The sequence below is a fragment of the Electrophorus electricus genome, chromosome 4 (genome assembly GCF_013358815.1).
Source record: "Electrophorus electricus isolate fEleEle1 chromosome 4, fEleEle1.pri, whole genome shotgun sequence".
Classification (NCBI taxonomy): Eukaryota; Metazoa; Chordata; class Actinopteri; order Gymnotiformes; family Gymnotidae; genus Electrophorus; species Electrophorus electricus.
In genome coordinates, this window is record NC_049538.1 from 9641477 (window position 1) to 9660100 (window position 18624).

General features: G+C 50.2%; 1 protein-coding gene across 11 annotated transcripts in view; it reads right to left on the reverse strand.

Moving 5' to 3' along the window:
* myo5aa (myosin VAa) overlaps positions 1–18624 on the reverse strand; it is a 57643-nt gene that overhangs the window by 21037 nt on the left and 17982 nt on the right. For 7 of the 11 annotated variants that reach the window (XM_035525396.1, XM_035525394.1, XM_035525393.1 and 4 more), the window contains exons 9-15: positions 5852–5958; positions 5328–5593; positions 5085–5166; positions 4104–4244; positions 3334–3459; positions 2647–2730; positions 305–307 (exon numbers count right to left, since the gene is read on the reverse strand). In XM_035525396.1, coding sequence (XP_035381289.1) covers positions 305–307; positions 2647–2730; positions 3334–3459; positions 4104–4244; positions 5085–5166; positions 5328–5593; positions 5852–5958 — 809 coding nt within the window. The remainder of the gene's footprint in view (positions 1–304; positions 308–2646; positions 2731–3333; positions 3460–4103; positions 4245–5084; positions 5167–5327; positions 5594–5851; positions 5959–18624) is intronic. The other 4 variants (XM_035525399.1, XM_035525398.1, XM_035525397.1 and 1 more) reach the window with 1 other exon arrangement.

Sequence of the window (18624 nt, forward strand, 5' to 3'; positions counted from 1 at the left end):
AGCCCTTCAGACCTGTGATACAGACCAATACAGCCGGGACACGCCTGTGTCTCTCCAGTACTGCCTTTACATGCTGAGGCAGCAACACTTCATACCTCTCAGACACGCGCACACACACACACACGCACGCACACGCACGCCTTGTGCCACCCTTCTTCTGTAGGCATGCATTCTGTTTTAGTAACTCTGGTGAAACTGCAGCAGCAAGGAATTGTGGGAGAGTTTGAGTGCAACAGCATGGGCTGAACAAGAAAAAAAGAACACAGACAGGAGGGTGCCATTTAAGAAAAGTATACGCCTTTACCTTCTGCAGGGGAACCGGTTGTCATGGAAACACACAACACAAGGACAACACATGATGGACAAACACACACAAGAGGAGATCAAAACAAGAAAATGTGTGACCACATCTACACACCCACTACACAGAGAAACGGGGTATGACAGTCAGAGGTTCCCAGCCACCCAGCGAAATCTGGGAGGTGGAACTCCTTAGGACAGGGCACAGGATGACGCTGCAGGGATCTGCCCCAGACCTGGGGAACACCACCCGATCTGCCCCAGACCTGGGGAACACCACCCGATTTGCTTCTGCTTTGTTTTGTTTTTTTCGGTTTTTCAGGAAGAGCTCATGAGTTAGACAGAGAAACGAGAGAGGAAAATAATACGTGTCCATAATACCAAATATGAGTAATAAATGTAATATAATGTAATAGTACAGAAAATAATCTAATAATATAATCTAGGTCGCTGGTGCCCAACTGTGGCCTGAGACCAGCAGTGTGTGAGTGCTCTGCTGAATCGGGTGACCAACAGGTGGGCTGAATCCCTGACAAAGAGAAACATAAAGAGGCTTGAGTGCAGTTCCTGCATACGACCCCTGAGGGGCTGGATTAGACATGTTAAGATTAAGGTTTGAATCCCAGGCACTACGGTGAGATTAGCCACACACACAAAGTGATGATATGGACCCTGGCACAGGGAACCCGGCAGAACAAAACCAGCTGAGGAGTGTGGAACAGGTCCGCTGGTTCTAGGACCAGCTGCGCTTAGTTTCTTACGATGGTTAAGGTTAGGTTCAGTCTCTAAAAAGCTGACCCAGGATAAGCACCTACTATTAAGATGTAAATAAAAGTCTCATCATCCAAAAATCATTATTAGCTTTGTAATATTACAGCACCCTTACCAAAATACTACAGGGCAAGTCTATTGATTATGAGGAATTAATATTTCAAGTTTAATACTAAATTAGTACGAAATTCTACTAAGAGCAATTTGCCCTTACCCTGAAACATATGCTTCAAAGCCCTAAGAAAGGGAGAAAAAAAACAATATGTAATGAGAGATTCCTGTGAGAAAATAAATCTTCGTTTTGCTGCAACAACACCTAACTAAGTATTTTTAAACCCTGCACTGCCCTGGGAGAATTCATCACCATGCAGGAATTCATCCAGCAGTGTTGTGTTGGAACTGGCCTCGTCTAAGCTCAGTGCAACAACCCCACCACATACACACACGCACGATCAAGCACACCCAAACGCACACACTTGGTGCCTGTTATTTGCAAACTCTGTTCTGTACGCACTGTGCACAGGAGAACGTTTAGAGCTGTGAATCTCGGTGCCAGGGTAGACATAGCAGCCTCTAGAGACAGGAAATACTCTGCCCTGCAGTGATGCAGATCAGGCAGCAGGTGGTGGTACTGTGCTCAACCTTTATATAGTCCTCCTCAGTTAGGGGTAAATCACTGGGAAAAAACCCTCATTATTCCAGAAAACTCTAGCTGGGCTTCACCCAAGGAGGTTTTCATATTATTCACACACACCAACCCAACCACCCCCACACCTACAACCCCCCCACACACCCACACCTCTGCCTGAAACAACCAAACCTAGTTTCACATACATTTGGAAAAGTACACACAAGAAAAACTAAGTCCTGTCACCCAGAAACTGAAGTCTGAAGTGTGCAGGTCACGATTAAAGACAAGGCCTTGGTCCTGGAGCAGACACTGGCCTTACAGGGAGGAGACACTGGGAAGAGACACTGGCCTTACAGGGAGGAGACACTGGCCTTACAGGGAGGAGACACTGGGAAGAGACACTGGCCTTACAGGGAGGAGACACTGGGAAGAGACACTGGCCTTACAGGGAGGAGACACTGGGAGGAGACACTGGGAAGAGACACTGGCCTTACAGGGAGGAGACACTGGGAAGAGACACTGGCCTTACAGGGAGGAGACACTGGGAAGAGACACTGGCCTTACAGGGAGGAGACACTGGCCTTACAGGGAGGAGACACTGGGAAGAGACACTGGCCTTACAGGGAGGAGACACTGGGAAGAGACACTGGCCTTACAGGGAGGAGACACTGGGAAGAGACACTGGCCTTACAGGGAGGAGACACTGGGAAGAGACACTGGCCTTACAGGGAGGAGACACTGGGAAGAGACACTGGCCTTACAGGGAGGAGACACTGGGAAGAGACACTGGCCTTACAGGGAGGAGACACTGGGAAGAGATACTGGGAAGAGACACTGGGAAGAGACACTGGCCTTACAGGGAAGAGACACTGGGAAGAGACACTGGCCTTACAGGGAGGAGACACTGGGAAGAGATACTGGTCTTACTGGAAGGAGACACTTACCTTACTGGCCTTCAGCACGTGAATCTGTTCTTCATTCACCGTGTCTTTGTTTTTCTCCAAAAAACCTTCACACTGGTACTCAACCTGAGAATGAGATAAAGAGAGAAAGAAGAAAAGTGAGACACAGAAGAAAAGAGAAAGAAAATAAAGAGACACCCAACACCCCTCCCAACACACCCACACACACTTGCACACCCTGTCAGGTCAAGGCTGTACAATGTTAAGACGTGTAATTTCCAGATTAGGATTACCAGCCCTGCGTTTATATTTATAACATTAAGTGACCACTGAAGTCCACCGACACTTCTGCACCTGTGGTCCAGATGACCTCCATGATAAACCAATGCACTGGCATATGCCTTGTGTATGTATGTGTGTGTGTGTGCGCAAGCAGAAACTTGACACTGAGGCTAAAAGAAGCCTTGACATGAGCACTGTGGCCAGGGTCTCGTGTGTGTGTGTGTGTGTGTGTGTGTGTGTGTGTGTGTGTTTGTGTGTCAGACATCCAGAAAACAGCAGCAGTGAAGCTCAGGCCATCAGAGAGAGCTACTACTCCATAATCAAATGTTACTCATACTGATAGGATGGGTTTACCTAACACAGGCCGTCCTGGTAAAAATAGTGGCTGATTAAATAGTTTAGTGTGCGTGTGTGTGTGTGTGTGTGTGTGTGTGTGTGTGTGTGTACCTTGTCTGCAAAGTGCTGAATAATAAAGGCCCTATTGGACATGCGTGGCTTCTCAAACAGTCCACACGTCTTCAGATGAGTGTTATAGAGCTTCTGAGCCCAAGAGTCATCAGATCCTTTAGGCATCTGAAACAGTGAAGGGGAGGAGGGGAGATTGTCGTATTTAAACACAGATGATCAGTAAGAGCTTTACACATGCTGTGGTTGATCTGGAAGTGCAGCATACCCTGCACTGCTCGTCCAAGAGGTCGAGCGGTCATAGCCTGCACTGCTCGTCCAAGAGGTCATAGCCTGCACTGCTCGTCCAAGAGGTCATAGCCTGCACTGCTCGTCCAAGAGGTCATAGCCTGCACTGCTCGTCCAAGAGGTCGAGAGGTCATACCCTGCACTCCTCGTCCAAGAGGTCATAGCCTACACTCCTCGTCTAAGAGGTCGAGAGGTCATAGCCTGCACTCCTCGTGCAAGAGGTCGAGAGGTCATAGCCTGCACTCCTCGTGCAAGAGGTCGAGAGGTCATAGCCTGCACTCCTCGTGCAAGAGGTCGAGAGGTCATAGCCTGCACTCCTCGTGCAAGAGGTCGAGAGGTCATAGCCTGCACTCCTCGTGCAAGAGGTCGAGAGGTCATAGCCTGCACTCCTCGTGCAAGAGGTCGAGAGGTCATAGCCTGCACTCCTCGTCCAAGAGGTCGAGAGGTCATACCCTGCACTCCTCGTCCAAGAGGTCGAGAGGTCATACCCTGCACTCCTCGTCCAAGAGGTCGAGAGGTCATACCCTGCACTCCTCGTCCAAGAGGTCGAGGATGCCCATCTTGGCCTCGATCAGGTTTATGCAGGGCTGGTTATCGTAGAAGTCGATGAGGGTCCAGGGAATCTGCTCCTTCATGTACTCTTCCTGCTCCAGCTTGAAAACATGCTGTAGAGAGAAGAGGGGAAGAGAGGGAAAGAGGAGAAAAGAGGAGGAGGAGGAGGAGGAGACAATAAGGGAGGGCAGGAGGAGAGGTTGGGATGCATTCAATGCTTATATGAACAAAAGCTAACTATTAACATAACTGCTGATCAAAGTTACAAAACATAACATCAATCATCAAACTACTTACTGAAATAAACAAAGAAATTAATAATAATAACAGTAAAAACAACTTGTATTTATATTGTACACGTTCATGGAGTACAATGTCACAGCTTAAATACCTGAAAGGATTGCAGGGTAAGTGTGGCATGTGTCAGAGGGAGGTGTGGTAGGAGAGGTGTGGCATGTGTCAGAGGGAGGTGTGGTAGGAGAGGTGTGGCATGTGTCAGAGGGAGGTGTGGTAGGAGAGGTGTGGCATGTGTCAGGGGGGAGGTGTGGTAGGAGAGGTGTGGCATGTGTCAGGGGGAGGTGTGGTAGGAGAGGTGTGGCATGTGTCAGGGGGAGGTGTGGTAGGAGAGGTGTGGCATGTGTCAGGGGGGAGGTGTGGTAGGAGAGGTGTGGCATGTGTCAGGGGGGAGGTGTGGTAGGAGAGGTGTGGCATGTGTCAGGGGGGAGGTGTGGCAGGAGAGGTGTGGCATGTGTCAGGGGGAGGTGTGGTAGGAGAGGTGTGGCATGTGTCAGGGGGAGGTGTGGTAGGAGAGGTGTGCCATGTGTCAGGGGGAGGTGTGGTAGGAGAGGTGTGGCATGTGTCAGGGGGAGGTGTGGTAGGAGAGGTGTGGCATGTGTCAGGGGGAGGTGTGGTAGGAGAGGTGTGCCATGTGTCAGGGTTAATGAGTGTCCCACCATGTTAAACTGCTGCTGGAGCTTCTCATTGGCATAATTGATACAAAACTGCTCAAAACTGTTGATCTCAAAAGTTTCAAACCTGAAAAAGGAAAACATTAAATTAACATCAATTCAATTAACACTTAATTTAAAAAGTATCCAACGTCTACAAGTCAAATTGGGCTGTCAAAATGATGATTACACACACACGTCCCTGCACATGCTCCCTCCGGCGTCCGGTCCTCGCCCGGTCACACGCACCCGTAAATGTCCAGGACTCCGATGAAGGAGTGCTGCTTGCTGGTGGAGTGGAGAGCCTGGTTGATGTGCTCCACGATCCAGGTGAAGAGCTTGGCATAGATGTGCTTGGCCAGGGCATCGCGGGCGTTCACCGCCTGCAGCCTGGGCACGGGCTTGATGTAGGTCTCTGTCGCTGTCTTCAGCTTCCTGTGGCAGAGCCAGTGGGACATGTCTTGGTAGGCCACACCCATCAGGTCACAGAACACCATCAGGTGGTTGTTATTCGGCTAGAAAAAAGAAACGGGAGGAGCAGTGCAAGGGAGCCAATCAAAGAGTGATCAGAGCATGGTATTGGCATCGCTAGTGAAAGTGAGGAACGTGTCTGCAAACTAAAACTTTACAGTGACTTGGACAAACTTAACCCTGACGTACCTTAATGATAACGTAAGTGTGATGAGCAGTGTGTGCGTGTGTGTGTAGTTAGCGTGATGGTGTAGGTGGGTAGGTAGGTGGGTGGGTGTGTGTGCACGCGCGTGTGCACTGACCGGTATAATGCTGCTGTCTGAATCTCTGTCCTTCACCTCCACGTTGCCCAGATGCAGGATAGCTGCCAACACCTGGAACAGGCCCATCTGATACAACTCGGTAATCCCTGAAGGAAACACCACCCAGGTATTACACACACACACACCCCCAAAAACACCACCCAGCTATTACACACACACACACCCCCCCAGAACCCCACCCAGCTATTACACACACACCCCCCCAGAACACCACCCAGCTATTACACACACACACCCCCCCAAAAACCCCACCCAGCTATCACACACACCCCCCCCAGAACCCCACCCAGCTATCACACACACCCCCCCAGAACCCCACCCAGCTATCACACACACCCCCCCAGAACCCCACCCAGCTATCACACACACCCCCCCCAGAACCCCACCCAGCTATCACACACACCCCCCCAGAACCCCACCCAGCTATCACACACACACAGAACCCCACCCAGCTATCACACACACACAGAACCCCACCCAGCTATCACACACACACAGAACCCCACCCAGCTATCACACACACACAGAACCCCACCCAGCTATCACACACACACAGAACCCCACCCAGCTATCACACACACACAGAACCCCACCCAGCTATCACACACACACAGAACCCCACCCAGCTATTACACACACACAGAACCCCACCCAGCTATTACACACACACACACACACACAACACCACCCAGCTATTACACACACACACACACACACACCACCCAGCTATTACACACACACACACACACACACACACCACCCAGCTATTACACACACACACACACACACACACCACCCAGCTATTACACACACACACACACACACACACCACCCAGCTATTACACACACACACACACACACACACCACCCAGCTATTACACACACACACACACACACACACACACACCACCCAGCTATTACACACACACACACACAACACCACCCAGCTATCACACACACAGAACCCCACCCAGCTATCACACACACAGAACCCCACCCAGCTATCACACACACAGAACCCCACCCAGCTATCACACACACAGAACCCCACCCAGCTATCACACACACAGAACCCCACCCAGCTATCACACACACACACACACACACAACACCACCCAGCTATTACACACACACACCACCCAGCTATCACACACACACACACACACACACACACAGAACCCCACCCAGCTATCACACACACACACACAGAACCCCACCCAGCTATCACACACACACACACAGAACCCCACCCAGCTATCACACACACACACAGAACCCCACCCAGCTATCACACACACACACAGAACCCCACCCAGCTATCACACACACACACAGAACCCCACCCAGCTATCACACACACACACACAACACCACCCAGCTATCACACACACACACAGAACCCCACCCAGCTATCACACACACACACAGAACCCCACCCAGCTATCACACACACACACAGAACCCCACCCAGCTATCACACACACACAGAACCCCACCCAGCTATCACACACACAGAACCCCACCCAGCTATCACACACACAGAACCCCACCCAGCTATCACACACACAGAACCCCACCCAGCTATCACACACACACACAGAACCCCACCCAGCTATCACACACACACACAGAACCCCACCCAGCTATCACACACACACACAGAACCCCACCCAGCTATCACACACACACACAGAACCCCACCCAGCTATCACACACACACACAGAACCCCACCCAGCTATCACACACACACAGAACCCCACCCAGCTATCACACACACACAGAACCCCACCCAGCTATCACACACACACACACACACCACCACCCAGCTATTACACACACACACACCACCACCCAGCTATTACACACACACACACACACACCACCCAGCTATTACACACACACACACACACCACCCAGCTATTACACACACACACACACACACCACCCAGCTATTACACACACACACACACACACACCACCCAGCTATTACACACACACACACACACCACCACCCAGCTATTACACACACACACACACACACCACCCAGCTATTACACACACACACACACACACACCACCCAGCTATTACACACACACACACACACCACCACCCAGCTATTACACACACACACACACACCACCACCCAGCTATTACACACACACACACACACACCACCCAGCTATTACACACACACACACCACCACCCAGCTATTACACACACACACACACACACCACCACCCAGCTATTACACACACACACACACACCACCACCCAGCTATTACACACACACACACCACCCAGCTATTACACACACACACACACACACACACACACACACCACCCAGCTATTACACACACACACACACCACCCAGCTATTACACACACACACACACACCACCCAGCTATTACACACACACACACACACCACCCAGCTATTACACACACACACACACACCACCCAGCTATTACACACACACACACACACACACACCACCCAGCTATTACACACACACACACACACACACACCACCCAGCTATTACACACACACACACACACACCACCCAGCTATTACACACACACACACACAACACCACCCAGCTATTACACACACACACACACCACCCAGCTATTACACACACACACACACACCACCCAGCTATTACACACACACACACACACCACCCAGCTATTACACACACACACACACACCACCCAGCTATTACACACACACACACACAACACCACCCAGCTATTACACACACACACACACCACCCAGCTATTACACACACACACACACACACACACCACCCAGCTATTACACACACACACACACAACACCACCCAGCTATTACACACACACAGAACCCCACCCAGCTATCACACACACACACAGAACCCCACCCAGCTATCACACACACACACAGAACCCCACCCAGCTATCACACACACACAGAACCCCACCCAGCTATCACACACACAGAACCCCACCCAGCTATCACACACACAGAACCCCACCCAGCTATCACACACACACACAGAACCCCACCCAGCTATCACACACACACACAGAACCCCACCCAGCTATCACACACACACACAGAACCCCACCCAGCTATCACACACACACACAGAACCCCACCCAGCTATCACACACACACAGAACCCCACCCAGCTATCACACACACACAGAACCCCACCCAGCTATCACACACACACAGAACCCCACCCAGCTATCACACACACACACACACACACCACCACCCAGCTATTACACACACACACACCACCACCCAGCTATTACACACACACACACACACACCACCCAGCTATTACACACACACACACCACCACCCAGCTATTACACACACACACACACACACCACCACCCAGCTATTACACACACACACACACACCACCACCCAGCTATTACACACACACACACACACACCACCCAGCTATTACACACACACACACACACACCACCCAGCTATTACACACACACACACCACCCAGCTATTACACACACACACACACACCACCACCCAGCTATTACACACACACACACACACACCACCACCCAGCTATTACACACACACACACACACCACCCAGCTATTACACACACACACACCACCACCCAGCTATTACACACACACACACACACACCACCACCCAGCTATTACACACACACACACACACACCACCACCCAGCTATTACACACACACACACCACCCAGCTATTACACACACACACACCACCCAGCTATTACACACACACACACACACACACACACACACCACCCAGCTATTACACACACACACACACACCACCCAGCTATTACACACACACACACACACCACCCAGCTATTACACACACACACACACACCACCCAGCTATTACACACACACACACACACACACACCACCCAGCTATTACACACACACACACACACACACACCACCCAGCTATTACACACACACACACACACACACCACCCAGCTATTACACACACACACACACAACACCACCCAGCTATTACACACACACACACACCACCCAGCTATTACACACACACACACACACACACACCACCCAGCTATTACACACACACACACACACACACACACACACACACACACACACAACACCACCCAGCTATTACACACACACACACACACACACACACACACACACAACACCACCCAGCTATTACACACACACAACACCACCCAGCTATTACACACACACACACACACACACACAACACCACCCAGCTATTACACACACACACACACACAACACCACCCAGCTATTACACACACACAACACCACCCAGCTATTACACAAACACAACACCACCCAGCTATTACACACACACAACACCACCCAGCTATTACACACACACACACACACACACACACACACACAACACCACCCAGCTATTACACACACACACACAACACCACCCAGCTATTACACACACACACACAACACCACCCAGCTATTACACACACACACACACAACACCACCCAGCTATTACACACACACACACACACAACCCCACCCAGCTATCACACACACACAGAACCCCACCCAGCTATCACACACACACAGAACCCCACCCAGCTATCACACACACACAGAACCCCACCCAGCTATCACACACACACAGAACCCCACCCAGCTATCACACACACACAGAACCCCACCCAGCTATCACACACACACAGAACCCCACCCAGCTATCACACACACACACAACCCCACCCAGCTATCACACACACACAGAACCCCACCCAGCTATCACACACACACAGAACCCCACCCAGCTATCACACACACACAGAACCCCACCCAGCTATCACACACACACACAGAACCCCACCCAGCTATCACACACACACACAGAACCCCACCCAGCTATCACACACACACAGAACCCCACCCAGCTATCACACACACACAGAACCCCACCCAGCTATCACACACACAGAACCCCACCCAGCTATCACACACACAGAACCCCACCCAGCTATCACACACACACACACACACACACACACACACACAACACCACCCAGCTATTACACACACACACACCACCACCCAGCTATTACACACACACACACACACCACCCAGCTATTACACACACACACCACCCAGCTATTACACACACACACACCACCCAGCTATTACACACACACACCACCCAGCTATCACACACACACACACACACACCACCCAGCTATTACACACACACACACACCACCCAGCTATTACACACACACACAACACCACCCAGCTATTACACACACACACACACACACACACACACACACAACACCACCCAGCTATTACACACACACACACACACACACACAACACCACCCAGCTATTACACACACACACACACACACACACACACAACACCACCCAGCTATTACACACACACACACACAACACCACCCAGCTATTACACACACACACACACACACACACACCACCCAGCTATTACACACACACACACACACACACACCACCCAGCTATTACACACACACACACACACACACACACCACCCAGCTATTACACACACACACACACACACCACCCAGCTATTACACACACACACACACACACACACACACCACCCAGCTATTACACACACACACACACACCACCCAGCTATTACACACACACACACACCACCCAGCTATTACACACACACACACACACCACCCAGCTATTACACACACACACACACACCACCCAGCTATTACACACACACACACACACCACCCAGCTATTACACACACACACACACCACCCAGCTATTACACACACACACACACACACACACCACCCAGCTATTACACACACACACACACCACCCAGCTATTACACACACACACACACCACCCAGCTATTACACACACACACACACAAAACACCACCCAGCTATTACACACACACACACACACAAAACACCACCCAGCTATTACACACACACACACACACAAAACACCACCCAGCTATTACACACACACACACACACAACACCACCCAGCTATTACACACACACACACACACAACACCACCCAGCTATTACACACACACACACACACCACCACCCAGCTATTACACACACACACACACACCACCACCCAGCTATTACACACACACACACAACACCACCCAGCTATTACACACACACACACACACACAACACCACCCAGCTATTACACACACACACACACACACAACACCACCCAGCTATTACACACACACACACACACAACACCACCCAGCTATTACACACACACACACACACACACAACACCACCCAGCTATTACACACACACACACCACCCAGCTATTACACACACACACACACCACCCAGCTATTACACACACACACACACACAAAACACCACCCAGCTATTACACACACACACACACACAAAACACCACCCAGCTATTACACACACACACACACACAAAACACCACCCAGCTATTACACACACACACACACACAACACCACCCAGCTATTACACACACACACACACACAACACCACCCAGCTATTACACACACACACACACACCACCACCCAGCTATTACACACACACACACACACCACCACCCAGCTATTACACACACACACACAACACCACCCAGCTATTACACACACACACACACACACAACACCACCCAGCTATTACACACACACACACACACACAACACCACCCAGCTATTACACACACACACACACACAACACCACCCAGCTATTACACACACACACACACACACACAACACCACCCAGCTATTACACACACACACACACACACACAACACCACCCAGCTATTACACACACACACACACACACACAACACCACCCAGCTATTACACACACACACACAACACCACCCAGCTATTACACACACACACAACACCACCCAGCTATTACACACACACACACACACAACCCCACCCAGCTATCACACACACACAGAACCCCACCCAGCTATCACACACACACAGAACCCCACCCAGCTATCACACACACACAGAACCCCACCCAGCTATCACACACACACAGAACCCCACCCAGCTATCACACACACACAGAACCCCACCCAGCTATCACACACACACAGAACCCCACCCAGCTATCACACACACACAGAACCCCACCCAGCTATCACACACACACAGAACCCCACCCAGCTATCACACACACACAGAACCCCACCCAGCTATCACACACACACACAGAACCCCACCCAGCTATCACACACACACACAGAACCCCACCCAGCTATCACACACACACAGAACCCCACCCAGCTATCACACACACACAGAACCCCACCCAGCTATCACACACACACAGAACCCCACCCAGCTATCACACACACAGAACCCCACCCAGCTATCACACACACACACACACACACACACACACACACACACACAACACCACCCAGCTATTACACACACACACACCACCACCCAGCTATTACACACACACACACACACACCACCCAGCTATTACACACACACACCACCCAGCTATTACACACACACACACCACCCAGCTATTACACACACACACCACCCAGCTATCACACACACACACACACACACCACCCAGCTATTACACACACACACACACCACCCAGCTATTACACACACACACAACACCACCCAGCTATTACACACACACACACACACACACACACACACACAACACCACCCAGCTATTACACACACACACACACACACACACAACACCACCCAGCTATTACACACACACACACACACACACACACAACACCACCCAGCTATTACACACACACACACACAACACCACCCAGCTATTACACACACACACACACACACACACACCACCCAGCTATTACACACACACACACACACACCACCCAGCTATTACACACACACACACACACACACCACCCAGCTATTACACACACACACACACACACCACCCAGCTATTACACACACACACACACACACACACACCACCCAGCTATTACACACACACACACACACACCACCCAGCTATTACACACACACACACACACACACCACCCAGCTATTACACACACACACACACACACCACCCAGCTATTACACACACACACACACACACCACCCAGCTATTACACACACACACACACACCACCCAGCTATTACACACACACACACACACCACCCAGCTATTACACACACACACACACACCACCCAGCTATTACACACACACACACACACCACCCAGCTATTACACACACACACACACACCACCCAGCTATTACACACACACACACACCACCCAGCTATTACACACACACACACACACACACACCACCCAGCTATTACACACACACACACACCACCCAGCTATTACACACACACACACACAAAAAACACCACCCAGCTATTACACACACACACACACACAAAACACCACCCAGCTATTACACACACACACACACACAAAACACCACCCAGCTATTACACACACACACACACACAACACCACCCAGCTATTACACACACACACACACACAACACCACCCAGCTATTACACACACACACACACACCACCACCCAGCTATTACACACACACACACACACACCACCACCCAGCTATTACACACACACACACAACACCACCCAGCTATTACACACACACACACACACACAACACCACCCAGCTATTACACACACACACACACACACACACACAACACCACCCAGCTATTACACACACACACACACACAACACCACCCAGCTATTACACACACACACACACACAACACCACCCAGCTATTACACACACACACACACACAACACCACCCAGCTATTACACACACACACACACACACACAACACCACCCAGCTATTACACACACACACACACACACACAACACCACCCAGCTATTACACACACACACACAACACCACCCAGCTATTACACACACACACAACACCACCCAGCTATTACACACACACACACACACAACACCACCCAGCTATTACACACACACACACACACACAAACACCACCCAGCTATTACACACAAACACCACCCAGCTATTACACACAAACACCACCCAGCTATTACACACAAACACCACCCAGCTATTACACACAAACACCACCCAGCTATTACACACACACACCACCCAGCTATTACACACACACACCACCCAGCTATTACACACACACACACACACACACACACACACACACACACACACACACACACACACACACACAACACCACCAAGCTATTACACACACACACACACACAACACCACCCAGCTATTACACACACACACACACACACACACAACACCACCCAGCTATTACACACACACACACACACACACACAACACCACCCAGCTATTACACACACACACACACACACACAACACCACCCAGCTATTACACACACACACACACACACACACACACACAACACCACCCAGCTATTACACACACACACACACACAACACCACCCAGCTATTACACACACACACACACACACACACAACACCACCCAGCTATTACACACACACACAACACCACCCAGCTATTACACACACACACACACACACAACACCACCCAGCTATTACACACACACACACACACACAACACCACCCAGCTATTACACACACACACACACACACACAAACACCACCCAGCTATTGCACACACACACACACACACAACACCACCCAGCTATTGCACACACACACACACACAACACCACCCAGCTATTACACACACACACACACACACACACACCACCCAGCTATTACACACACACACACACACACACACACACACACAACACCACCCAGCTATTACACACACACACACACACACACACACAACACCACCCAGCTATTACACACACACACACACACACACAACACCACCCAGCTATTACACACACACACACACACACACACACACACAACACCACCCAGCTATTACACACACACACACACACACACACACACACACACACAACACCACCCAGCTATTACACACACACACACACACACACACACACACACACACACAACACCACCCAGCTATTACACACACACACACACACACACACACACACAACACCACCCAGCTATTACACACACACACACACACAACACCACCCAGCTATTACACACACACACACACACACACACACACACACACACACACACACACACAACACCACCCAGCTATTACACACACACACACACACAACACCACCCAGCTATTACACACACACACACACACACACACACACACACACACACACAACACCACCCAGCTATTACACACACACACACACACACACACACACACACAACACCACCCAGCTATTACACACACACACACACACACACACACACACACACACACACACACACACAACACCACCCAGCTATTACACACACACACACACACACACACACACACACACAACACCACCCAGCTATTACACACACACACACACACACACACACACACACACAACACCACCCAGCTATTACACACAAACACCACCCAGCTATTACACACACACACCACCCAGCTATTACACACACACACACACACACACACACACACACACACACAACACCACCCAGCTATTACACACACACACACACACACACACACAACACCACCCAGCTATTACACACACACACACAGAACACCACCCAGCTATTACACACACACACACACACACAGAACACCACCCAGCTATTACACACACACACACACAGAACACCACCCAGCTATTACACACACACACACACAGAACACCACCCAGCTATTACACACACACACACACAGAACACCACCCAGCTATTACACACACACACACAGAACACCACCCAGCTATTACACACACACACACACAGAACACCACCCAGCTATTACACACACACACACAGAACACCACCCAGCTATTACACACACACACACACAGAACACCACCCAGCTATTACACACACACACACAGAACACCACCCAGCTATTACACACACACACACACAGAACACCACCCAGCTATTACACACACACACACAGAACACCACCCAGCTATTACACACACACACACAGAACACCACCCAGCTATTACACACACACACACAGAACACCACCCAGCTATTACACACACACACACAGAACACCACCCAGCTATTACACACACACACACAGAACACCACCCAGCTATTACACACACACACACAGAACACCACCCAGCTATTACACACACACACACAGAACACCACCCAGCTATTACACACACACACACACAACACCACCCAGCTATTACACACACACACACAGAACACCACCCAGCTATTACACACACACACACAGAACACCACCCAGCTATTACACACACACACACAGAACACCACCCAGCTATTACACACACACACACAGAACACCACCCAGCTATTACACACACACACAGAACACCACCCAGCTATTACACACACACACACAGAACACCACCCAGCTATTACACACACACACACAGAACACCACCCAGCTATTACACACACACACACAGAACACCACCCAGCTATTACACACACACACACAGAACACCACCCAGCTATTACACACACACACACAGAACACCACCCAGCTATTACACACACACACACAGAACACCACCCAGCTATTACACACACACACACACACAGAACACCACCCAGCTATTACACACACACACAGAACACCACCCAGCTATTACACACACACACACACACAGAACACCACCCAGCTATTACACACACACACACAGAACACCACCCAGCTATTACACACACACACACAGAACACCACCCAGCTATTACACACACACACACACACAGAACACCACCCAGCTATTACACACACACACACACACACAGAACACCACCCAGCTATTACACACACACACACACACAGAACACCACCCAGCTATTACACACACACACACACACAGAACACCACCCAGCTATTACACACACACACACAGAACACCACCCAGCTATTACACACACACACACAGAACACCACCCAGCTATTACACACACACACACAGAACACCACCCAGCTATTACACACACACACACAGAACACCACCCAGCTATTACACACACACACACACAGAACACCACCCAGCTATTACACACACACACACACAGAACACCACCCAGCTATTACACACACACACACAGAACACCACCCAGCTATTACACACACACACACAGAACACCACCCAGCTATTACACACACACACAGAACACCACCCAGCTATTACACACACACACAGAACACCACCCAGCTATTACACACACACACAGAACACCACCCAGCTATTACACACACACACACAGAACACCACCCAGCTATTACACACACACACAGAACACCACCCAGCTATTACACACACACAGAGAACACCACCCAGCTATTACACACACACAGAGAACACCACCCAGCTATTACACACACACAGAGAACACCACCCAGCTATTACACACACAGAGAACACCACCCAGCTATTACACACACAGAGAACACCACCCAGCTATTACACACACACAGAACACCACCCAGCTATTACACACACACAGAACACCACCCAGCTATTACACACACACACACACACACACAGACAGAACACC